At 47.1% G+C, this 26,219-nt stretch overlaps 1 protein-coding gene across 1 annotated transcript in view; it reads left to right on the top strand.

The window, feature by feature from the left end:
* FOXK2 (forkhead box K2) overlaps positions 1 to 26,219 on the top strand; it is a 52,984-nt gene extending 26,765 nt beyond the window's left edge. The window contains exons 3-9 of the mRNA XM_019981158.2: positions 2,022 to 2,169; positions 4,691 to 4,837; positions 9,763 to 9,956; positions 10,724 to 10,899; positions 11,989 to 12,285; positions 12,500 to 12,709; positions 22,984 to 26,219. Coding sequence (XP_019836717.2) covers positions 2,022 to 2,169; positions 4,691 to 4,837; positions 9,763 to 9,956; positions 10,724 to 10,899; positions 11,989 to 12,285; positions 12,500 to 12,709; positions 22,984 to 23,180 — 1,369 coding nt within the window. The 3' untranslated portion in view covers positions 23,181 to 26,219. The remainder of the gene's footprint in view (positions 1 to 2,021; positions 2,170 to 4,690; positions 4,838 to 9,762; positions 9,957 to 10,723; positions 10,900 to 11,988; positions 12,286 to 12,499; positions 12,710 to 22,983) is intronic.

The raw sequence follows: 26,219 nt of genomic DNA, 5'->3' as shown, positions 1-26,219 counted from the left end.
GCTTTCAGGGGGCAGTAGCTGAGGAATCACCCAGGACCTGCAGATGAGACCCTGGGATAAGGCTCAGATGGTCAGTCTTCTGTTCGGTAGAAGAGTGAAGTATGTATTCAGGCATCTTCTTCAATGTGAGTAGTGTTAGACTTAGGTGCAGATGACCACACTTGATTCTCTTGCGAGCCTAGCTCCTGCTGTCCACAGGGCCTGGCTGGGAGGCAGAGAAGACATCGTTTGCCTTGTCCACTGTGGCTGACCCCACATGTAGCTGAGTGGGGAGGGTACAGAGGGAACGCTGCAGCTCTGGGTTGTAGCTTTCAGTCCAACACTTCTGTTTCTTTTCTTAAAAACCAGCATGGACAGAAAGGTATCCCTCTGGAAAGGCCTCTGGGGGGAGTGTCAGGTAGACTGGCTGCTTGGCTCCGTGTGAGCACAGCTGCTGTTGGTCGGGCCCCTTCTCTGCCCCCTGCCATGGCCGCTCTGCTGAGGATGCTGCCTCTGTCTCGCCCACTTGGTTGAATTTGTCTCTGTGTGACTAGATGGGTCAGGTAGTAAGTGTGGCAGTGAGTAGGCAAATAACAGCAGCTACGTGGCCAGATTTTTATTCAGCATTGCATGAAAAATGTGCAGAATTCACGGAGGAAGAGGAGAACACCCCTGTGTGCCACATGGGACAGCGGCCCACAGTGGAAGCAGCAGCCTTGAGGTCAGGCCACTGACACACTGCCCGTAGGCGCTCAAGCAACCGGAGGTTGTTGGAAACCTCAGCTCCTGACCCAACCGCTCCTCACCTCCTGGCCTGTCTTCATCGTGTATTCCTTGCTCATCTTCACCCCACGGCCCTCCACCAGTGTTGAGCAGCACAGCGTCTCTGCTGCTGAGATGACTTCTGGGGAAACCCACCACCAGCCAGCCAGGGGGACAAGTCACCTGCCCCACGCTGACCCTTCTGAAATGTTAGCTAGTTTTAAAATCATAGAGCGAGAGTTCCGTGCTCGTGGTTCTGCCGTCTGTCTGGTTCCTCTCTCCAGTGCTTTGAGTTGTTGCTGGCGCGCAGTAAGCTCTTGTCTCGAGGGTGAGCGCATACACTGACGGTGCGTGCTCTTGGAAGAGGCCAGGAGTGCTTCACAGGCACCACGTAGTAGTGTGCTGCTCCCCCTTCTGGCCCGTTCCTTTCCAGTTGAGGTTTCAGAGGTAACTACTGTTTCTTAAGTATTTTTTCCAGAAATTTCTTAAACATTTTCAATACTTATTTTTTATCCAAAATACAAATGAGAGCTAAACATATATACTGTTCTATAACTTACTGGATTTTTAAAACAATCTTTTCTTGGCATCCTTCCATTTCAGTAGCTTGTTCTGTCTGTAAAGTATAATAATACTGTACAGAAAAGGGAGCATAAATTAAATACGTAACTTGGTGAATTTACAAATGAAATGTCTTCTAATCAGCAAAGATCAAAAATCAAAACATTCTCAGTGTCATGGGCCAGCCCTACCTCATGAAAAAAAAAAAAAAGTGCATATTAAAAAGCAGGTTTCTGTTTCTGATTTCTGTATGTTTCCTGTGAGCCCCGCACAGCCTGCCCGCGTGTGTATCTGTGTCCACCGCCTCCTTCCCTCTTTGTGTCCTGTCTTCAGCCTGGCTGCTGTTCCCTTCTCTCCAAATTTCCCTTGACCTTTCGGAAGCCATTGTCCTTCGCTGCTGCCTGTCCTCAGCTCCTTGGTGGAGGGGGACGAGCAGAGTGGTGCTCTTTGCTCCTCTTCCAGGCTGAGCCCGAGAGCCATCATGTATGGCTCTGTGTCCTTGGTAAGTTCCTAAGATGATACGTATGGAAGCAAATACCTGATTTCTTAGAGTGATCTTAAATTTCACAAAGATTAATGAGTCCATTTTTCCAGTGAAAATACTGAAGTTCTCTTACTTTTAAATTTTGTTTTCCTTGAAATAAGAGCCAGTTACCGAAATACGATGTGAGGTATGTTCTATAATAGACTGATAGTAACAACCTTTTTTTTGTTCACAGTGCTGCGAACTCCTGTCCTTCTAGCCCCCGGGGAGCAGGGTCTTCAGGGTACAAAATGGGCCGTGTGATACCATCTGACCTCAATTTAATGGCCGACAGCTCACAGCCGGAAAACGAGAAGGAAGCTTCAGGTGGAGATAGCCCAAAGGTAAATAAATGTTTCATAGCTTTGAAACAGAACCCAGGGCCTGTTGGGCAGCAGCTATCTTCACCTGCATGTCAAGGAACACCCGCCCAGGGCCTTTTGAGAAGTGCCCATCTGCGTGGGTGCGGGTGATTGCTGAGTGTGTTCTCGGTGCTGGGCTCTCAGAGATGCACTCTTTTGATCATTCAGCCCTGGGCCGTCCTCAGTGGCAGCCGTGGGCCCAGGTGCTAAGAGTTTGAACCCTTGGTCCTCATGGGGCCCAGTGCCTGGTGTCCTGGGAGACGGTGCTTGGCGTTCAGTAGTGCTGTCCTAACGCTGCAGGTTGCGCATGTGCACGTCTGAACGTGTGTGCACACATGTACACGAACACACACCTTGGGGAGGACACGGCAGTCCCTTTTGGATGATGATTATTGGATGACTTACGGTAGGACCCTGCCTATTTTTATTCTTTGCCCCAGTAATGCCCCTTCTAGGACTTCATTTAAGGGAAATGGACAGAAATCTCAAACTAAAGTTCAGACAAAACAGAAAATTGGAAACAACCTAAATGCCCCTAAATGAAGGAAGGTTGATTAAGTAAGGGGATCTCATATGATACAGTTACTGATATAAAAGTGCTCTTGATAGAACGCTAAGTGAAAAAAGAGAGGAAAACCAGACATAGTGTTACTTTAAGTCTGCATTTATATAAAATGGGGTCTATTCGTGTAGTAGGACAGGTCACACCCGTGGGAATGGGTATGTCGTGGCTGTGAGCCATCTGTCCACGGCAGCCAGGAGCCTCTTGCACACGGTACTGGGCAGGCGCAGACACAGGGGCACTCTGTAAGATTCCATTCTTGTCCATTTCCCTGTTTAAAACCAGGCAAAACTAAGTTGTATTGTTTTCAGATACATTCTTAGATGGTAAAACTTAAGTCACAGCTGGGTTCTGATTAGTACAGAATGTCAGGAAAAGTGGTGGCCTTCTGGGAGGTTGAAACGGCGGGGAGCAGGGCATGAGGAAGCTTCTGGGATGTGGGCTGTGTTCTCTCTTTACCTAGCATTGGTTGTACTGTTGGTCACTTTAGAAAAATTTGTTTTTGGCTGATACGGATATATTGTAGGCTTTCCTGCCTATTACAATTTTTTTTTTTTTTAATGGAAATGTGTAGAAGAAAGATAAAAAAAGAAACCCACACATCAGCATAAGCACAGTGAGGAAGGCTTTATGCTCTTGCCTGGTAGGACTCCGACTCAGTCACTCCACCATCCCTGTCCTGTAACTCAGGGTGAGCTCATTCAGAGGACAGACAGGGCAGTGGCTGACCCAAGTGCTCAGGAAATGTCAGCTATTTGAAAGTGAGGTGCTGGGTGATTCATTCTCTTTGTTCAGAGAATATCCTCCACCAGCTGTCAGGACTGAGCTTAGCCTGTGCCCGTGAAGCCTGCACCCCCTTCTTTGGCTCTTTGCCTTCCTTCCTTGCCCGTGCTGCAGTCCTGCCTGTCTGCCTTTATTGTGTTTATCTCTAAACAATATCTAAATTGTTCATTTCTTAACCTCATATAATATGTATAACTTCATATAATACATCTTGAATGTATTGTTTTGCAGTTTACTATTTGCATTCAACGTTATGCTTTGTTGATATGTGTAGTTCACAGCCAGAGAGAGGTACACCCTCTCCCCAGTGGGCTTGTGCATGTGTATGTGGTTCGGAGTCGTCCCAATGGCAAAGAGCCCTGGTGTGTCTAAGTACGCTGGGACCAGGAGTGCCAGCATCCTGCGCTGTGCATGGCAGCCCTGCACACCTGAGCAGTGCTGCCCGGATGCCTTGGACCCCGGTGTAGGAACCCCGAGTCTGGCTCCTGGTACTCTTGTCTGCTTGGGTTTTCTTACAAGAGGCGCTCCTTGATGGACTTTTGGCAATTCTGAGTGGACATCACTCTCCTGCTTTGGTGTTCACCGCTCTTGCCCCATCTCCTTGTGTGCATGAGAACCCCCACCAGGGCCTGGGAGATATGCCAGCTCATTCCACCCCTTGCCACCACTGGCCTGGCCCAACTCTTCACCTGACCATGAGATCAACATGATGAGCCTATGGCATGGATCAGCATGCATGCTCTGGACTCTACTGAGGTCCAGAAGTTCTACTGAGTTTTTCTCATTTTCTTATTCTTTTTGTTTTTGCCCTTTGGACTTTTTCTTTACGGGGTTTTAATGTTCTTTTTTATACTGTTCTACATGTCTTCATTTGTTTCCTCCAAATTTTCCAAATGCTTTCCCATCATATTATATCCTCCACCACCACCACCACCCCACCCCACACACACACAGCCAAACCCAGTCCCTGGGCAGTGACAATACAGAGTCCTAGCCACTGGACAGCCAGGGAATTCTCCCCATCATATATTACTTTTATAGGAAGGACGACAAGTATTATCATAGAAATGCTTAAAAATGTCAAGAATCCTGAACTTCAGTAAGTTTAGAAAAAATTTTGATTACTTCAGTACTTTTTTTTTTTTAACTTTAATACAGGATGATTCAAAGCCACCTTATTCCTATGCACAATTAATCGTACAAGCGATTACAATGGCTCCTGATAAACAGCTCACCCTAAATGGAATTTATACGCACATCACAAAAAACTATCCCTACTACAGGACTGCGGACAAGGGCTGGCAGGTAAATCCTTTTCAGTTTGTTATTAAATGTTTCTGTTACATGTCTTGTATATGCTGGTTGACAGCTGAGAGGGGCATGGAGTGGCTGTGTATATAGCTGGGGCGTAGGTAACATGAGATGAGTGAGGGTCTCTGGTGCTGAGGGAGCAGGAGTGTCAAGGCCTGCTGTGGCCACGCTCTTTCTGACCTTCTTAGCACATGGTAGAAGGAATAGTGGCTCTGAGGAAACCTCAGCCCTGTTGCTTGCCGTCATGGTCTTCACGGATGGGAAAGGCATGGGTCGTTTGAGATGTTTCTCTTGGACCAGTGAGGGAGGGAGAGTTAGAAATCCTGCCTATCCTTTACTTTGGTGGTCTTCTGTCTTCCTCATTGACTTCTGAAGACGTACATAGCTTTTTGAATTTTGCACAGAGATGGTTTTCAAACTGTTACTGAGGAGCCCTTTCTTCAAAAGATGCCTCTTCCAGGTAGCCAGTGCACAGAACATGAACACAGTGCTCCTGAGCTGGGGCGCCTGCCTGCTGGTTGACTTGCACTCACAGCCTATTCCTAGGCTGTCTGTGAATCTGGGTCTCCTCAGAGGACATTTGGAAGTCGGTGCATAGTATTTCCATTGTTTAGCTTTTTAATTTAGTTTTTCAACCTCTGCATCATATATGTTTTTCCTCCTTGTGTGTGTGCGTGTGTAGACATTTACTAGGCAGTTAGTAGAGCCTCACTAATTCAGACAGTATAAGAAAGGGTAAGTTTGAAGTGTTGAACAGTAAAAGCATATCAAAAGAGAGAAGAAATATACATTTAAAAATTTTGAATTCGTTAAGTAATCAGGAATGGCCACAGAATTCCTTCAAGTCTTAATGAGTACATTATTCTTTGACAAGTACATCTGTTGAACCATAACCACAATCAAGTAATATGGCCAAGGGGTTGGGGGGTGAGCCATTTTCTGTTTAATGGAGGGTAAAGACTTTTTTCTTCTATCTGCAGATCTATAAACATGTTATGATAAAAATCCTGACTATTTTCCTTTGTAGAGGGTCTTTGGTCTGTAAAGGCTACTCCCCTGGGCTGGAGCATCTGTGTCCTGCCCGCCTTCCTGTTCACAGCCGGGTGGCATTTCCTAGTTGGCCATGAAGGAAATGCTGGCTCGGGAAAAACACTTGCATATTCAGCTACCTGGCAGGTCCCTTAAGATGATGTACAGTAAGTCCCAACAGTATTTACTACCATATTTTAATCTGCAACAATGAGGTTGTGCTTCTAAGAAAATGTTAAAGGAAGCAGAGGCAGACAATAGTCTGTGTCCATGGAACACAGCTTCCTGTGCACGGGCAGGTGAGGTCTCACATAGTGTCTTCAGTGAGTTCCACGCAGCTCACTGTGTGTAGAATTTTGATAATTTGAAATGTCAGTGAGCTGGGCTGTAATGGAAGTGTTTCTGAAAAACCTGGCCAGACTTTCAACATTCTGTTTCCCTCCTGGTTGTATTTCCTGTGCTTTGTAGCATCCATTTATGCGAGAACTGATACTGTGCATCACAAGGTTTTCTTGTTAAAGGCTGAAGGGCAACCTATTCCTGGCTTTAGTCTCCTGGGGAGTGAGTCAGGTCAGGAGGGGCTGTGGTCACAGAGAGGTGAGGCCCACGGAGGTGAACCCTAAGCACAGATTGCTGCTGGCTCCTAAATTGACTTCACAGCCTGCTTAGAACTGAGAGTTACAAACTGTCAGTAACACTTTTTATTGAAACATCTTCTTTTCTGCCCAGAAAAAGGTCATAAGGATGACTGTGCCTCTTGCCTGTGAAAGGCTGCTCCCGAGACACTGTGCACCTGCTCCGGTTGTTTCAGCGGGAAATGCCTTTTCCTGCTCCAGCCCTCTTTAGTTTATGGGCGTGCACGCAGGTTCCTGTCCTCAGCAGTCCTTGCTGTCCCCAGCAGGCCTGCTTGTGTCCTTTTCTGTCATTGGACTCAGCTGCTCATCCTGAGGGACTGCACTTGCAGTCTCTACACAGAAGGCTCATTCCTGTTCCCTCTCTCCTAGCTGAAAACAAAGGGAGTTTTGCAACCTTGTTTCATAAAAGACCCAGATCCTTTTTCTTATAAGGAAAAAAAAAAATCCAACTGTCAACCAAAACAGCGCATTTTCCAATTGGGGGTTTGCAGACTGCATCCTGCCACCCCCAGTGGGTCAGAGGCGGCAGCAGTGCTGTGCTTCTTAGAGCTTGAATCCCTCCCTCTACCTCAGTTTCTAAGATGACGTGTGTGGACTCTTCCCACTATACCAATCCTGAGCACTTAATGGAAGCCCATGGCTCCTTTATGTATTTTGCAGTCTACCCATGGCAAAGCTTTTTGATTAATCTGGAGCAAATTTGACGGTAGAGCAGGATGGTCTGAATAATGCCACTAGCTGGGGAGATGGCATATTTATCTACTTTGGTTGCCTACTTATGCCAAAATGTTTTATTTTGTTATGACTTATAATTTTACCCTACCCAGAACAGAGGTGTTTGTTGTGCCTGAGAAGTTTGAGAATTCTGGTTCTCTTGGCCCCTCAAAGGATCAGAGCTGGTTTCCGAGAGTCGAGGGAGTGACTTGTGCTCACCTGCACCCTACACACTGGACTCTCCTTTAGAAAGTTCTTCCTGTAAATTTCTGTACAAGTTCTTACTACACAGAGTACACACTGGCAAGTGCTCAGTGCCGAGTGGGGCTGACAGACACAAACTGCGTCCTGGGCAGGAGGGCTCGAAGCCTCAGGGAGGGCAGGACAGCAGGCACAGGTGACCGGCCCTGTGCCTTCCCTCCTCAGCTGGGTTCCGGGAAGCAGTCTCTACTGGGGAGAATTTGGAGGAAAGAGTATGTGCAAAGTACTGCAGATCTTTTCTTCATATTTGATTTTAAATAATAGCCCACCTTTTCTCTGAATACTTCATAACAGTCTGAGTCACTGGAATCAAATTAGTGTGGTCTTAATTTGTGTAGCTTGATTTGATTAAATTACGAAGGCCTTTACTTACCTTAGAAATACAATTTCTGTGTATGTGTTAAATATTTCTTAATACCTCATCATATTTTCTAGAGTCTTGTTGGCTGGAGAATCACAGGTGACCATTAATTGGGCTCATTTGTCTGTGGGAACATTGTCAGAGTGGAGAATTTAGGCCCTCTTTTGATGGTGCAGACTGGGTTCAGAACAGAAAATAACAACTCCCTGACCTAAGAACTGACCATACAGCTTGTGGTGGTGTGAGGGGTAACAGCTGCTGTGTTGCTGACCTGGTCCTGACCTTTGTCAGTGAGTAGAAGCCCTAGCACCCCAACCCCTGAAGTAGTGTTTCCTGCCTTCAGATTCCCACTGTGCTAACTAACCTCCCTTTCTCCTCCTGACAACATGAATGTGAACCTGCTTCCCAGTCAGTGCAGTTCCCGCCTTCACATGGGGCTCAGCACCGCCCTGGTCACGTGTCACCCAGCAAGGTGGCTAGGCAGTCACTTCTGAGCTCCTGTCTGATTGCCGGCTTCCTGTGGTGCAGTCCAGAACTCTGGACCCTCAAATCCAGTTCACAGTGCAAGTGTCCTCCACTCATTTTCTGGGCTGGCTTTTCTCAGTCTTTTTTCTTAGGATCTGCCTTCTACTCCACACTCGAAAGGTCTGAGTGCAGACAGAGGATTGCCTTCTCTGTCTTGATGGGGACACCAATAATAGATTTGATTTTCTGGAGGGATTTGTCAGTAGGTCTTGGTTGATTATCAGCCAGACTCTGTAATAAAACATCATAGCAAGTATCTTTGTGATTATGGAAATATTCTGAATCTAATATAATACATCTCCTTATAAACAGTCTCACAAATCAGACACAGCCTAGCCTGTCCCTTCATCTTGCCAGTGAGATGACTGACGTCCATAGGTGTTGGTGGTTTGTTGTGGCCTGTGACTGGTGTGGTTCTTGAATAGTCCCTTAGATTGGTTGCAAAGTAGTATTTGACTTATTTGGATTTCTGAGCCACCTCTGGCAATTCAGAATTTTAGGTTATGGCTGGCAGTTCTCTTAGAAAGTTAATTGGAGAACTTAGAAATAACTTTTTAATAACCCAGAATTTTAGTTTGAGTTGAAATTTTAATAATTTATTAATTTTCAACTTAAACACTAATGTAAGTGCACAAAATGATCTGAATGCATGACTTCCATCCAGCTTTTCTTTGAGCTTTTGGAGGTCTCCAATTTGGGTGCAGCAGAGAGGTCTCCTCAAGTCATGTGTAAACTGTGAGCTGAGTTTTTTGTAATAGAAGAATGGACTTAGGAATTGAGAAAGTTTCTCCATGTGCTTCATGAGATATTTTGCAGATCAAAGTATATGGAAGTTCTTTGACTAGAAGATGGTGTCAATAATATTTCTCAAACTTTGGCTCATTTTTTTTCTCCTTTGCTGGTTTGCTGAATACCTTATAGCAGATTAATTCATTTTAAAAGCTGTGATGGATTGTATAAGTTAATTTTGTACTGATAAAAAAAAAATTTTAAAGGGATGGCTGTTCTCGACACTGTTCATCTCCAAAAGGAGAGAGGTCACAGTGATGGCCCTTGATTTCCTACCTGGTAAAAAGGTAGAAGCTGATGCTTTCCCATTGGAAGTAGCCTCTTTACGTGTGGTATAGATTTCTCTCCCCTTCTCCATGCCCCAGTTCCCTTCCTTGCCTGCCGGTGCCCACCCTGCCATGCTGTTGACAGTGCCCCATGTCCTCTGTAGAAGCTGCCTGGCAGCCTCTGAGTGGTCATGCCCACAGCTCCTCCTGCACTTCGGGGAGGGCCGGTTTCTTCCAGCACAGAGCTACAGGACCTTTTCAGGGCACTAAAACTGGGGCACACTTTTATTTCTCAGCAAAGAAATATATGAATTCTACGTATTTTTTTATGTTTCATAGAATTCAATTCGCCACAATCTCTCTCTGAATCGTTATTTCATCAAAGTACCACGTTCCCAGGAAGAACCAGGCAAAGGCTCATTCTGGAGGATAGATCCTGCCTCTGAAAGCAAATTAATAGAGCAGGCTTTTAGGAAAAGACGGCCTAGGGGCGTGCCTTGCTTTAGAACCCCTCTGGGACCGCTCTCGTCTAGGTAAGGAAAAAAGACAAACAAAAAGACCTCTCTTAATGGTCAGTGGATTTACCTTTGATGTATTGGTAAATTTTCCTTTTGAAAATGAAGGAATTACCAAATGCATTATGATTAAATGTTGGGCTGGGGATTTGGGAAAAAAAGAAGTGTTGGATGCCTCTCATGTATTTTTGTTTCTAGTGCTAAAACAATTCAGATTATAAAGTTTTATTTAAATTGTATTCCTGTGTAGCATTGTTGCTTCATTGAATGGATATTGTCAATATGATGAGTTGGCAATATGACGATGCCATGTTGATAGTTTCTTCCTTTTCCTTGGCATGTGAGAAGCTCTTTAAAGCTACATCTTTGCTGTTTCATTTTTAGCTTCATTAATAGTTACTCTGCGTTTTTAAATGAGAAAATAATGACTATAATGTAAGCCTTGAGACCCAGCCAGCTCCACTTACAGGCTGCCGGCTCCTGCTGCCTGGCTGTGGGTGGGAGCTGCTTAGAAAGGCAGCCAGTCCTGCCCCACACTGCGTGGCCCATGCTGGGCGTGGAGCAGCAGCGTCCTGCACACGGTGGCTCTGTCCCAGCTGTGCCAGCCTTGCTGAGTGTCTGTCTCGGGTCACAGGCGTCACACAGAAAGTAAGACTTAACAACTGTAGTTGGTTGGCAGAAGACAAATGACACCCCTTTTTGCAATATACACTTACTAAAAACAACAGGGCAGCTTAATGAGTGCTTTATCGTAAAAATCCATTGTCTTCTTTTTGGTCGTACAGAAGTGCTCCAGCCTCTCCCAATCATGCTGGAGTGCTGTCTGCTCACTCCAGTGGTGCCCAGACCCCTGAGAGCCTGTCCAGGGAAGGTTCACCAGCCCCTCTGGAGCCCGAGCCTGGTGCCTCACAGCCCAAACTCGCTGTCATCCAGGAGGCGCGGTTTGCCCAGAGTGCGCCAGGTAAGATGTGCAGAGGGCAGGTGTGGTGGGAGAGGGATGGTCAGATGAGCGTGCGAGCCAGAGGCCTTGAGCCTTTGAACCTTGTGCCTGATAGGCTCTGAAAAGCTAACTGCACCGTGTTCTTTTTTTTTTTTCCTAATCAGTTAACGTTCTTTTGTGACTTTTATGTGTAGGTACCTGAAGAATTTTAGAATTAACCTGTTTCTCAATTGTTTCATCATTCATAAGTCTATGAAAAAGAATTCCCTCAAAAAGAAATAACATAAATTAGACAAAGTAGACACTGTCAGGAAAGAAATGTCTATTTAGTAGGTAGGTGAATGTTTCCTAGTGTACATACAAAGTCATAATGTGGAATAAAAATGTGTGCCCTGGGGAATTAAAAAAAAGTAATGTGAAAATGTGTTCAAGGTAATTCTGTTATGTTCCTACTTGGTTGGCAAAATGTGCATTTTGATATTTTGGAGTTCCTGGCCATGCTGGCAACAACCCCTGCCAGCCCCCATCTGTAGTTCCTGCTGCTGGAGCCCAAATGCCCAAACCCGAAAGAGCAGAGGCCGGCAGAGCTGCTGGCGGACAGCTCTCTCCATGCTTCCTGCTTCTCCACGCCTGTCATAAGATGGAGACTTCGATACCAGGGAGCACGGCCCCCTCCTTCAGCCCTCGTTGGGCAGCTCCTTCCCGTATCCTGTGTTGATGTTTTCTTTTTCATGAGGAGAGAACTGCGGGAAGAAGTGTTGTAAGAAATCTGAACAGGGACATCCCTGGCGGTCCCGGGGTTAAGACTCCACACTTCCACTGCAGGGAGCATGGGTTTGATCACTGGTTGGGGAACTAAGATCCCTCGTGCCATAAGGTGTGGCCAAAAAAAAGAAAATCTGAACAAAGCAGAGATTGCATTTTTAGCAGTTAGATATACATTAACTATCCCCATTAAATATGTCATTTCTTTCATTGTGAACAACTGCATTATTACCAGATGAAAGGGGCCACCTCCTGTTTTCTTAAATCAGCCTGTAGGTTGCGACTAAGGGGTCAGTTAGTTGGTTCGGGATACCTGAGCCTCACCTCTGCTCCCGTCCTCGGCAGGTTCACCTCTGTCTAGTCAGCCTGTCTTAATCGCCGTGCAGCGACCACTGCCACCGACGATCAAGCCTGTCACCTACACTGTCGCCGCCCCTGTGACGACCTCGACTTCCCAGCAGCCCGTGGTGCAGACGGTTCACGTCGTCCACCAGATCCCAGCGGTGTCCGTCACCAGCGTGGCTGGACTGGCCCCAGCAAACACATACACCGTCGCAGGGCAGGCTGTGGTCACTCAGGCAGCTGTGCTGGCCCCCCCGAAGGCGGAGCCACAAGAGAATGGAGACCACAGAGAAGTAAAAGGTGAGCAGCAGCAGCAGTCACTTTGGGCAGTTTTTCAAGTTTTTAAAAACCTGCCAGCCTTGTTCACCTGAGCCTTGCTAACATGTTACGTAATGTTGTGCTAGAGCAGGGATGTTTGCCACCTGGTTTGCTTTACTTTAAATTAGTGAGAGTTCTGTAAGCTACCCAGTAATATTAGTTGATTTCAATTTTTTTCTCTTTTCTTTGAATTTAGTGAAAGTAGAACCTATTCCTGCGATTAGCCATGCCACAATAGGTGCTGCTGGCCGGATCATTCAGACGTCACAGACCACCCCTGTCCAGACGGTCACCATCGTGCAGCAGGCACCTCTAGGTCAGCACCAGCTTCCAATAAAAACTGTAACACAAAATGGGACTCACGTGGTGCCAATCCCCGCCGCTGTCCACGGCCAGGTGAACAATGGTAAGCAGTGTCCTCCGTGGGTAACTGGGTGCCAACAACGTGAGTGAAGGTCCTCTGCTTTCCTTTTATGAAGCGTGGTGTTCAAAGTTTTCATTCTATTACAGTCTCATTTTTATTTTTTCTGAAGAAATGTTTGCATTTCTAAACTATTGGAAACGGAATAGGAAGTAGCTGGGAAGTAGCTGTGGGAATTGGCTCACATGTAATTCCCATTGGAGGCGCTATCTGAAGAGGAAAGCATTTCTAAGTACCTAGAGAGATGAAAACACTCCCGCCTTTCGTAGCCATCTAGGTGTGGCCTCGAAACAGCCTGGCAGCTGGATGGTGAACCCTAACTTCGTACTGCCCCCTGGGGGCATCCCAGCTGACTCCAGAGGCAGTGCCCTCCCCTGGCGCAGGGGCTGCTTGAGAGTATCTGAGGGCGGAAGACGGTCTGCTGTGCTCTTTGTTCTGAAGGCCCTCAGGAGCCCTGTTGACATGGCTCCCCATGGATGTTCTGACATAGATGAGCTTAAGGGAGCTTGGCTTTTAAATCAGAAAACAGAGAACCTCCTTCCATCCAGCTCCACAGAGCAGTGTGAAGGGGAGGAGTCCGGCTGCTGTTGAGTCAACTCAGGATGCGTGGGTCCTTGGAGCTGGCGTTCAGACATCTTGCAGTGGGTTTTCACTCAGCTGTGTGCAGTGCGTGCTGTCCACAGTGTGGGCTGTTGCGATTCAGCTGCAGGACCTCAAGCAGTAGAATCAGAAGCTATTGGCTCAAACTAGCTCTCTGTGCCCAGAGATAGTTTCTCTGAAAGAGGGGGGCGTGGACAGAAGGCTTGATTGTGTTGACCTCTGAATCCTTACTGAGTGAGCTATTAAGAGATGGAGACCTAGGACACCTCATGTGATTCCACTTGCCCCTGCTCCTCCCTGAATTTAATAGAGATCTGTAGGCAGATCTCTATTGTAACATTACAGACAAGATCTGTAATGTTTTCTAGGGAGGATTAACCACTGAGAGTTTTTTGTTTTTAAATAATAGATAATATGCCACCTGTGGATAAATTGGGAAATTTGCAACCAGTTGCCCATTTAAAATGCTTTCTTCCTCAAGCCATGTGTCTCCTAAGTAAGAGTTGCTCAGGCCTCATTTTTCTTTGCTCTGTGAATTAACTTCGTTGTCACAGGTGGTTCAGATGTGGCAGACCTGGTGACCCTTGGCGTGGCTGGGAGCAGATGCTGTTGAGGTGGACGGTCCATTTCTGGTCTGAGCTGTTCCTCTCTGTTTTAAGTCATGAAGACATGGTGTGGGCCAGTGATTCCCAGACATCATGTGCCTTAGGATCACTCAAGGGCTCTGTCCCAGAGTCCCCAGTTGAGCATATCTGGCCTGGGGCTCAAGCATGTACATTTCTCATGTGTTCCAGACCTTCCAAGAAGCACTGCACGTCAGGAACCTTTTATGCCTACCTAAGGAGTTTAAAAAACGGAGTGCCCCTTTCACATATTTAAATTGGTATCTAAAATTTTTCTTCGTAAATTTAATAAGCAAGGAATTAAATTTTCCACTATTAAAAATACTGATGTTTAATTTTTATTACTACTGTTTTTCACTGCATAATGCAGCTTGCAGGAGCTTGGTTCCCTGACCAGAGATTGAACCCTCTCCCTTAGCAGTGAAAGCACAAAGTTCTAACCACTGGACCACCAGGGAATTCCCATTACTGATGTTTTAAAATAACACATCATTCTTTTAAATGTGCTCCTGGCTCTGAATCCTGTCCTGATTTGATACCCACTTTCCCATGTGGCTCAGCTGGTAAAGAATCCACCTGCAATGTGGGAGACCTGGATTCGATCCCTGGGTTGGGAAGATCCCCTGGAGAAGGGAAAGGCTACCCACTGCAGTATTCCGGCTGGAGAGCTCTGTGGGCTGTATAGTCCACAGGGTCGCAGAGGTGGACACGACTGTGGAGAACTCTGTGGGCTGTATAGTCCGTGGGGTCGCAAGGAGGTGGACATGGCTGAGCAGCCTTCACTTCTCACTTCACCCACAGACCAGCACACGGATAGGCGGGCTCACGCATCCTCATGGCTAAGTCCCATGCCCCCACGGATTTCGTGCTAATGCCATATACTTATGATTGAATGTCATTTACTGAGTACGTCTTTTCTCTGCAACAGCAAGATGTAGAAACATTAAAGATTTAATTATCTGTGACTATAAGGATTCACTTACCAATTGTTGTAACTGAGGAATTGATCAAAACCAAAATTCGGTTCAGTTCAGTTGCTCAGTTGTGTCCAACTCTTTGCGACCCCATGGACTGCAGCATGCCACACCTCCCTGTCCATCACCAACTCCCAGAGTTCACTCAGACTCATGTCCATTGACTCGGTGATGCCATCCAACCATCTCATCCTCTACAGTCCCCTTCTCCCTCCGCCTCCAATCCTTCCCAGCATCAGGGTCTTTTCAAATGAGTCAGTTCTTTGCATCAGGTTGCCAAAGTATTGGAGTTTCGGCTTCAGCATCAGTCCTTCCAAAACCAAAATTTTAATTCTTTAAAAATTGTATTTGGGAGTTCCCTTGCAGTTTAGTGGCTGGAACTCTGAGCTTTCACTGCTGAGGGAGCAGGATCAGTCCCTGGTTGGGGAACTAAGATTCTGTAAGCCGCACGGCATGGTCAAATAAATCCATTTATTCATTCATTCATTTTTAGTGAAGATGCATTTCTCAATACATCTGGGCTTTAAAGAAAACCAAACAATTATTATACTGATGATTGCTGCTGGCAACAGGAAGCAAAGTGCTGGGTCAGCCCTCACAGACATTGTTCCTACTTAGAAGAAGGAAGGATAGAAGAAATGCTGAAACTCCTTCCAGTTTTAGTCATCTTTCAGCAAAAACTATTTTAAATTATCTGTTAGTGGCAAATTTTATTGGTTCTCCGTCAGTTTAGTCTCACTTGGTCCAGAAGAGTTTGCTACCTAGGCAGTAGTAATTGGGGTTCACAGTGCCAGTGTTTCCACTCTTCCTTTGTTTCAGGCTCCATCTTGACATTTTCATTCCCAGAACCAGCACAGTTGAGTGGCTTTAGAGAGAGGGGCTGTTAAGAAAGGGGAGGAGGGAGGAGGTGGCAGATCAGCTTTAGGAAGATTGTGTGGGCAAGTGGAGATGGTGGTTTTCCTGAAAACTGGTGTTGGGTGGATGCTGTGTGACCCAGCTGTGGCCTCTTTTTCTCTTGGAAATCACTCTTGAGAAAGGGAAGTAGTGCCTGTTACTAATGAATTTTGAAAACCAGAAGGTTTGATATTTTAACTTTTTATTGTGGGAAATGACAGACATTCTGGAAATCAGGTCATAGCCAACCTTGTTCATATTCCCCACCTGCCCTGTCTGCTCCCACCCAGATATGTCATTCCCTGTTTGAGCATGCATCTCTAATAAAAGATAAGAACTTTCTTTTAATACATAAGCACAATACCATTATTATAGTTTTAAAAATAAAATCTTTTCTCCTTAGGATTCAAATCATATGTACTTTTTAAAAATTGTGGTAAAATATACATGCAAAATTTACCATTTAAAAGTATGCAGTTCAGTGGCATTAAGTACATTGACAGTATTTTGAAGACATCACCTCTAACTAGTTGAAAAGCGTTTTCATCACCCCAAAAGGAAACCTCATACCTGTTAAGCAGTCACTCCTCACTCCCCACTTGCCTTCGTCCCTGGTGACCACTAATCTACTCTGTCTCTGGACTTACCTGTGCTGGGTGTTTCCTGTAAATGGAATCATAAGAACTGTGGCTTGTGTTAACTGGCCTCGCTGCTGTTTTGAGGTCCATGCATGCTGCAGTGTGGTCGGTACATCATTCCCAGCTGAATGTTTCCATTTTGTTTACTCATTCATCAGTTGGTGGGCATTTGGGTTGTTTCCACCTTCTGGCTATTTGGAATAATGCTATGGCATTCGTGTAAAGTATTGGTTTGAATCCTTGTTTTCATTTCTTTTGGGTATATACCTAGGAGTGAAATTGCTGAGTTATATGGTAAATCTGTGTTTACTTTATTGAGTAGCCATCAAACTGATTTCCACAACAGGCACAGCAATTTAACATTCCATCCTCAGTGATGTATAAGGGTTCTATTTTTCATTCTCACATGATGTTTTTCCTTTTATTTTTGATCATGGTCATCTTAATTGTGGTTTTGATGTGCGTTTCCTTCGTGACTAATGATGTTGAGCATCTTTTCATGTGCTCGTTGGTTATAGCATCTTTGAAGAAATGTCTAAATCCTTACACTCTTTTTTTCTAAAGTGGGTTGTTTGTCTTTGTTGTTGAGTTATAGGAACTCTTTATATATTCTAGATACTAGGTCCTGATCAGATACAGGTATCCCCTGCTATCCAAAAGTAGAGTTCCCATGAAACCTGAGAACATGTCTAGCTAACGGATGTACAGAATGAGTCAAGATAGAGCAGAAATGCTCACAGACACAGTTCAAAGCTCTGCTGTCTTGATGCTGAGATGGAGTGTGGTTCCTGGGGAGGAGTTCGGCGGTGCCACTCACTGCTTGAGGTGCTGCTGCCTCTAAGGGCAGAAACAAAGTGGTAAAAACAAGTGTACACATTGCTCGCTGCAAACAAGTGGTAAACATTATTTTTGCTTTTCCCCTTTCTCCATAGGAGTGAAAATCCTCTTTAGATTTCTTTGCATTAGCGAAAATGGGTAGTGATGTCGCTATTTCATAAAAGCAAAGTGGCATAAAGGAAACTTCTACAGAAGGGTGTAGGGAGGATACTTGTATATGATTTGCAAATATTTCCTTCCACTCAGTGAGTTTGTCTTTTCACTTTCTTGGTAGTATCTTTAATGCACACAAGCTTTAAGTTTGATTAAGTCAGTTTCTTTCCCTTTCATTACTTGTGCTTTTGCTGAGAAGAATTCATTGCCAGACCTTAGGTCATGAAGACTTACACCTTCCCCTGTGTTTTCTTCTACTAAGAGCTTTATAGTTTAGCTCTTACATTCAGATCTTTGATCTATTTTGAGTTAATTCTTGTATCTCATGCAAGCACCTGTTTTTATATTTTGCATGTGGAGATCCAGTTTTCCCAGGACCACTTGTTGTAGAAACTGTCGTTTTCCCGTTAAATGGTCTTGCCTCCGCTGCTTTGACCTCAGATATATGAGTTTATTTCTGCTGGTTCTCTTTCATTGATTTGTGTGTCTGTCCTTAAGCCATAATCACACTGTTTTGACTGCTGTATCTTGGTAGGAAGTTTTGGGGTCAGGAATTATGAATTTTAAGATCAGCTTTTCCAGTTCTGGGGGGAAATATTGGAATTTTGATAGGATTGCATTAAATCTGTAGATTGCTTTGGGTACTATTGCCGTCTTAACAGTATTAAGTTCCCTCATCCTTGAGCATGAAATATCTGTCCATTTATTTAGGTCTTCTTCAATTTACTCAACAGTGCTTTATAATTTTCACTATAGAAGTCCTACAGTGTTTAAGTCTTGGTTAAAATTCTTCCTATTTCTTTTGAATGTTTTTCTAAATGGAATTGTTTTCATAATTTTTTTTTGAGATTGTTCATTGCTACTGTATAGAAATACAACTGATTTTTTTGCATGTTGATCTTGTACCCTGCACAGGGTTTTCTTTATGTGGATTTGTTAGAATTTCTATATATAAAGATTACATCGCCTGCCAGTAGAGGTAGTTTTACTCCTTTCCCACCTGGATGCCTTTTATCTCCCTTCCTGCCCGGCTGCCCGCAGGACTTCCCGTACAGTGTGGATTAGTGTTGGCAAACGAGCGTCCACTCTCTCAGCACTGACGCTGTCTAACTGTGGGTTACCACACGTGTTATTATATTGTCCTTTAGTCTGTCAAAACAGTGTATTCTGTTAGTTGATTGTATATGTTGAACCACCCTTTCATTTCCAGGATAAATCTCACTTGGTGATGGGGTGTGATCCTTTTAATATGCTATTGAATTCAGTTTGCTAGTGTTTAGTTTGAGGATATTTATATCCGTATTCATCAGGGATATTGGTTTGAGTTTTCCATATGGTCTTCGGCTGGCTTTGATATCCGGTAGTGCTGGCCTCATAGAATGAATTTGGAAGTCAGGCTCAGCCATTGTGTATTGGAACCTCTTCTTGGCACTTTCTGGGGCCAGTCATGCTGCTCCAAAAAACCCAACATGCTGTGGTCACTTCTCAGCCTCTTCTGCACTGGACCACAATTCTGGTCACAGATACTCAGTCCATCTTTGTGGAGAGTCTGCTGCCCTTGACCTCCAGCTTGTGGGGTGGTGGTCTTGGGAAGAAAGGAGTCTTGACCCTGCTGACAGTGTTCCCCTGTGACCAGCATTTCACTCGTCATCCTAAAGAGCCTCTGCTATGCTCACAGGTACTGTTCCTGTCTCACAAAACTGGCCCTGGCTGGCCTCCAGCCTGTGTTTCGCTGGGTCCAGGTCCTGGTGCTGAGGGAGCAAAAGCGTTCTGTGGAAACCTGGGCTGTCTGCCCAGCGGTGTGCTCTTTTAGCTCCCCCGGCCTCCTCCTCCAGGAACCACGTGTAGGTTGTGGTTGCAGCAGGCAGGGCGCCCACTGGACCAGCATGACCTTCTGCTGGTGCACGGGCAGGAGCTGCCTGGACTTGGGCCAGGACTTGGGGGCGCAGCCAGGTTAGCACTGAGGCAGCACCACCTCCAGGGCAATATTCTGCCTCTCCCTGCAGCACCTGCCCCGTGTGAAGCTGCTGCTTGGCAGGACCCCTGGGAGGTGGTCCCACACACGCACTTGAGCCTCCGTACTTGGATGCCATGTTTGCAGATTTCTTGCAGATCGCTGAAATTTACTTATAACTCCCAAGTCGACACTGCGCTTTCACAGTCCTTTGCAGGCTTGTGCAGAACAGCAAGGTATTTGAGTTCGGCATGCTGGCTCCCAGTAGAGCAGGTTGTGGTAGCGCCCATCTCCTTGTTTCAGCTCCTGCTATGAACATATGTCTTTCCCACTTTTCTTTTTTAAAATTATTTTATCTTTGGCTGCGTTGGGTCTTTGTTGCTGCATGGGCTTCTCTCTAGTTACTACGAATGGCAACCGCTTTCTGGTTATGGTGTGCTGGCTTCTCTTTGCTGTGGTGACTTGTTGCAGAGCACGGGCTCCAGGGAGTGGGCTTCAGTAATGGTGGTGCACAGGCTTAGCTGCCCCATGGCACGTGGGCTCTTCCCAAAGCAGGGATTGAACTGGTGTCCTCTGCGTTGCCGGGCAGGTTGACTACTGGACCATCAGGGAAGCCCCCACTGCTGCTGAGGGCCGTGTGTCCCATGTTTTGTGCTTCCTGGTGGAGGTTTTGCTGTTTAAAGCGGGCTCCCGGCCTGGTTCTGAGAAGGCCTGGGGTGTTCTAGGCACAAAGGTTGTGATGTGCCTCATGGGGAAAATACAGGCATGAGTTCCGTGTTAATGGATAAACAGTATAGGTTAAGTTGTCTTTAATCAAAAAACACATAAGACAGGGTATGTGTCGATCAGCTGATAAGCCCCACCCTGTGTTCCCCCTGAGACAGTGGCTCAGCAGCCGCCAGCCTGATGTCCTGTCTGGTCTGGCTCAGCTCGGGGCTCTGATTGACTCACAGCTGTGTCAGGCACCTCTCAGGAGCAGCGGTGCTGGGCTGTAGCAGGAAACGTGTCTATGAGTTACACTCAGACAGGAGTGGAGCCTCTGCCTGAGTAGGGGGGGGCATCCCAGGACACAGCCAGGGAACCAAGCAGGACAGTGGACGGGCAGGGAGACCCACAGGGCCAGGCCTGCTGCGGGAAGCAGGCGCACTGGGGGCCAGTGACGAAGAGAGGTGTTTTGGGGGTGTTCACAGCCACAACAAGGCTGCAGAGGACCGGCCTGGAGGCTGTGCCATCATCCAGGTTGTAGCTGCTGGCCTCTGCCTGTATGCGGACTATGCTAATGGATGGGTGGGGAGCGTGGGGGCTCAGGACGGTGCCTGGCCTCCCCGTGAAAGGTGACCCTGGAGTTGAGTCCCCCCCCTGCTGAGGCACCACGTGACTGAGGGCCAGGCACCCCAACAGAAACACAGTGCTCCCCCTGCTGGGTGGGCACCCATGTGGCCTCACAGGGGAGAGTCTCAGTGTAGTGCGTCATCACAGCCGCCCTCCCACCCTTAGAAAAGGAAGCCTGTCTTTCCAGGCAGTTGCCTTGAGCTCTGGTTATTGCCGCCATGGGCACAGGGAGGGCACGTTTTGATGCTTGGTGCTCACGGAGGGGCGGAGAGGTGGGATGAGTCTGGCTGTGAGGCGGGCTCTCGGCCCAGGCCTCAGTCCCAGGCCCACACCTGCGGTTTACCAGTGTGGTTATGGTTGTGCTGTTTCTCCAGCGACTCATTTGGTTTGGATGTGGAGTCCTGGGGCGACACTGCGTATTTAGGTGGCATCCCACCTGCTCGCTGGGCCTAAGTGCCCCTTTGCCGTCTTCCTTCTGAGACTCCTCTGCCCACCCTCAGGCTCCCTTACTGCCCAGGTCCTTTCTTTTCCTGTTAACCTTTCTAAGGGTTTCTGGATCAGTTAGTGGAAGACCCTGCTCAGCATGGCCTAGGAACCACACTATGCCTGCTTGAGAATCTGGGACCCGGGTCCCCCTACAGCCATGCCTCCCAAAGAGCAGGCCTTGCTGCCCTGCCCTGCCGCACCAGCCTATTCTTCCAGGCACATAATTTTTTAGGCTTTGACCATTTGTCCTGACCTACCATTAACTTCATTCTGCTCTGAATCATTGCTACATCCTCCTGAAATAGCATTTTTATTCAAGCCAGAGTTTTGTGGGACATCTCCCAAACTCGCCAGGGCTCTGTGTCTCCACCATGGACTGCGGCAGAGAAGTGTGTGTCCTGCTGGAAGAACCCAGGCTTCGTTGCAGTGCTGCCTCCGCACCACACAGGTCCTTATTCTTGAAAGTGACACAGCAGTCATTCTCAAGAGGTGACAGTGGAGATGGCCAGAAGCCCCATGTTAACCAGGTCCAGCTGCCAGTCCCTTTGTTCCCGGAAGACATGATCGTGTGAATTTCCCTATACAAAAGCGTACTGGGAATTTAATTCGAATGGTGTTGAATCTGGAAAGGAGGGTGGGGGCACTGGCGTCCTGGCAGTGTTGGAACTCCCCTTTCTTTGACCTCAATGTGTGTTCTGTGGCTTCCCATCTGTTTCATTTTGCAAACTGCCCCCCTACCCTATCTCTCCACTTAGCTTCAGGTTCCATTTCTTGGGAGGAAATTCTGTAGTCCCCCTGTGCTAGCTAAAGCAATGTACTAGAATACCTAGAGTCATAAAGCTTGGTGTAAACCCCTTATGCTTAGAGCTCTTACGCAGCATGTAGAGCAAACTACCAGGAGCTACTGCAGCATTAACATTAAGTGACCAACATCAGGGAGGCGGGGCAGCACAGTCACTGCTGGGGCCCGGGCACGCTCCTGAGGTGAGGCCGCTGTTCCAGGGTCTTCGTGTGCAGATCATTCTCCATCTGGCCACCTGCTGCCATGGTCCTAAGCCTCCCTTGGGGCCCGAAGGGACTGGATAGGGGGGCAGGGGTCTTCCTGGACAGGATGCTGCCTCTCCAGGTCGCTCTTCCAGCACACACCCTGCCTCACCCCCACCCCCGCTGTGGTAAATAGCCCAGGCCCAGTCTGCCTTCCCACTTGGAGAAAGAGCACTTCTGGTGTGGGATGACCGTCTTCGGTTCATCCCTTGTGGTTTGGTTATGCAGAGCATGAGGCAGGCGTGATCAGAGGTGGTGGAGGCCCTTGTGCCAGCGGGAGTCCAGGAGGAGGAAGGGCCTCTCGGTGATGAAGACCAGAGAGAGGATAGGCTTGGGTGGAGGGGTGTGGGGAAGCCAGCCTAGGGCTCGCTGTAGATCCCTCCCGTGACAGGCTTGGAGCAGGTATGTGGCTCAGATGCAGGCTTAGCTTGCTACACCCCAGTCCCCTCCTGGGCTCGGGCCCTGCATTGAGGAGAAGCCAGCAGCAGCCCCTTGGCCACAGCACTAAAGCCATCTGCTGTGTCCTGCCTCTGCCTCCCGTCCTCCGCCCTCCCCCCTTCAGCAAGGCAGCCCACTACTGGAAGCAGTAAACAGATGCTGTGCGTTCATAGAAAGACTCACTGTTCACACAGTTAGCATGTGGTGGGGTTTCTGATCCCCAGGGGCCTGGCAGGGACAAGCGTCCACCCAGACGCATGGGCTCTGACTCACTGTCTCTCCGCAGCAGCAGCGAGTCCCCTGCACATGCTGGCGACACATGCCTCCGCCTCCGCCTCCCTGCCCACCAAGCGCCAGAACGGTGACCCAGCGGAGCAGCCGGAGCTGAAGCGGGTCAAGACGGAAGACAGTGAGGGTCTTGTCATCGCCCTGAGTGTGGACGCGCCGCAGGCTGCCATGCGGGAGAAGGGCGTCCAGAACTAGCGGCCGGGAGAGCATTTCTCACTTTAACGTCAACTCTGTGGTGCCAAAAGGAGACACTGCCTCTCACCGACGCTCGGAGCGTGTTCCCTCGGTGGGTAGAGGGCCCTGCGGTTGGACTTCACCTCAGCACTGGAAACACAAACCCAGGTGGCCTTAAAACTCCTTAAGTTAAAAGACTGAAGTCACCCCTGAACATCAGAACCACAAACAGCAAAGCCGGGCTCCGGCAGTGTCTCCCCGCCCAGCGTTCAGCTCAGCTCCCAGTCGAGACTCACGGTCCTTCCCAGGGAGGACACGCCCGGTGCGAGCAGACCTGCTGGGCCTGGGCCGGAGCCACCCCACCGCCCGCTGCCAGTAGACAAGACAGTATTTTGTTGTTCACATGTGGAATTAGAATATTTTGAGGTGTACTTTCTTTCTTTACAAAATAATGGGGTCTTTGACATTTCAGATCACTCCATTTCTACTCTGGAAATTTTGGAATCGCACAGGACCTTTTGTGTGGATTTCATTTGGGGAGAAGCAGAGCGTAGTTTTGTTTGTTTCTGTCGTTTGTTTTCAGCCTATGGAATGATTTACTTTTGTCTGTCCTGTTTAAGTCAGATGGAACTACTTGACATCTGCAGATTTCCCACGTTAGAGCAGTTACCTGATGAATTTAATCCTCCATTTCCACGTGTAGGACGGACATACAGACAGACACCCCGCGGGCCACTTGTAACCCTGACGGAAAGCGCTGCCAGGCTCCTGGAGCTGCACTTACCCATTTCTCTTTCTTGCTACCTTTTGTTGTTGTTTCTTTGTGTTGACTTTGTCCCTGGCATATTTTCCACTCTAAGTAAAACAAGTCTCCTACGTATTGTGTATGTTTAAAACGACAGAACTGTTACTTCGTCATTTGGAAAAAAGATTCAATCTTTTATCACACGCCTTTTTCAAGCAAAGGTCACAGATTTCTCCGTGACACGTTCACTGTTTTAGGTGCCGTCCCCAGCTCTCGGCATCATCCAACCAGCCGGCCGCCCCGTGATGTTGTGGTTGCCCCCTCACGGCAGGAGCAGCTGCTGGGGTGGAGCAGAAGCTGCCTGTTAACACAAGGGTCTTGGAAGCAGGCACCCTCCGTCCGGTAAGCGTTGGAAACACCTAGGTTGCTTTTTGATTTGTAATAGGAAATTCCCCTCAACCTTTTAGAACTGAATCTAATACTAGCTGATTTCTCTCCTATAAAAAATAAAAGCGAGAGAAAAGGAAACAAGGTGAGAGAATGAAAAGTCGGAGGCCCGCTTGGCCTCAGCCTGCGTTCCTCTGAAAGAAAGCCACTCACCTTTCCAGAGGTTTCTGGGGTCAGAGCTGAGCAGCATGCAAACAGAAAGAGGGCTCTGGCCTTATTGTGAATTTTTAAATGTCATCATCATAACATTATTTATTTAAATGTAGTTATTTTGGTATTTAATTTTTTTTAAAGAGAGGAAAAAAAAAAACCCGTGTATTTTCCTGGTGGAATGAAATGGCTCAGAATGGTATATTTAGGCAATTTAAAAACATTTATTATTTACCTAAAGACCAAATATGATAAATCTGTTCTAAGTATTGTGTGTCAATCCACGGTATGGAGCTGTCACAATGTTACTGCAGATAATGCATATTAAAATTATGAAATTACTGCACACTAGCTGGATTTATAACTCAGCCATTTAAAAAAATAAAAACAAAACCATCATGTGAATGAGACCACGTGTGTGACAGTAGCAAAATCTAACTTGCAGACTGAAGCACGGACGGATCAGAGCACCTCAGGGCAGCAATCTACATCTCCCAGGCACTTTACAGATACCTTGGAATGTATATTTTTATTTGTCTTTTTACACAGAAGGTTTGCAATTTGAAAAATAATTCAGATGTGATGTGTCCTGTTTGTGGGGTTGGGTCACTCCACTGAGTGCTCCAGACCTGTCAGTCACGGGCCACTGCAGCCCCCTGGCCGTGGGCTCTGGGGAGGTGAGTGGACGCGACCACCTTGGTAGGGAGACGGCTCGGGCGGCGCTGAGCAGGTGCCTCGCGGGTGGCCCAGGAGACGCAGCTCCACCACCATCCTGAAAGGCCTGGTAGACTTTCCCTGTGTAAGCCCCGTCTATCAGTTGATTATTTCTGAGCCTAAAATGTCGACTTTTTGGGTTTGGAGGGATTGATTTCTGCTGGATTTCTAGGTAAGAAAAGTACCCTGTTCTCAAATCTAAAGGGAGAAGGATAGTTTTTGCTGCTGGGAGCTAAAGCATGTCTTTTTCAAAGGCGAGGCGTTCTCTTTCCTTTTTCCTGCTGTCTTGGCTCATTCATTGGCACATAGGTATTTAAGAATATCAAGGAAAAGGCAGAGGGAAAAAACATAGATTAACAAACTGCCGTGTCCTGGGCAGTTTTTAAAATGTTTGAACTCGGCTGTGAATTCCCTTCAACACCTGGGAGTCGCTGAGCTTGTGTCCCTGTGGCCCCACTTGGTGCCTGGTGCCACGTCAGCAGTCACAGTGCACTTCCCTCCCACCCAGTAGTCCGCTGGTGGTTCCTAAATGTGTCATTTCAGAAAGTCTCTGCTTTGACCTTTGCCAAACTTCTGAGCTCCCTCAGGGACGACAAACTTCATTTCAGCAGCTTCGCCCCGAACCAGACAGAAATACAGAAAGGAAACTCACACGTGATGCAAGTGATGTGGCGTATCCCAAGGTGTCCGCGCATGATTTGGGGTTGATCTTCCTCTCGTGTCAGTAGAGTCTCCGCTCAGACAGTTGAGCTCCTTAAATGCATCACCCCCACATCGTCCTCTCCTAGAACAAGAGTAGGCGAGGCCACGGTCGGAAGGGGGCGGGGCGTGTCAGGACTTGGGATTTCTGTGCTATGTGACTACAAGGAGACAAGTGACAATCTTCAAGTCCTAACCTCCACTATTCTAGAAAGGATAGTGGTGATTTGTGTGCAAAGGTTTGAAATTTTAAAAGTACCAAGTTCCTGAAATTCAATAAAATATTTTTATTAATTTTAATTGAA

Source organism: Bos indicus, chromosome 19, assembly GCF_029378745.1.
Source record: "Bos indicus isolate NIAB-ARS_2022 breed Sahiwal x Tharparkar chromosome 19, NIAB-ARS_B.indTharparkar_mat_pri_1.0, whole genome shotgun sequence".
In the NCBI taxonomy this organism is placed as follows: domain Eukaryota; kingdom Metazoa; phylum Chordata; class Mammalia; order Artiodactyla; family Bovidae; genus Bos; species Bos indicus.
The sequence above is the reverse complement of the archived record's forward strand: the minus strand, read 5'-3'. Positions and strand labels throughout refer to the sequence as shown.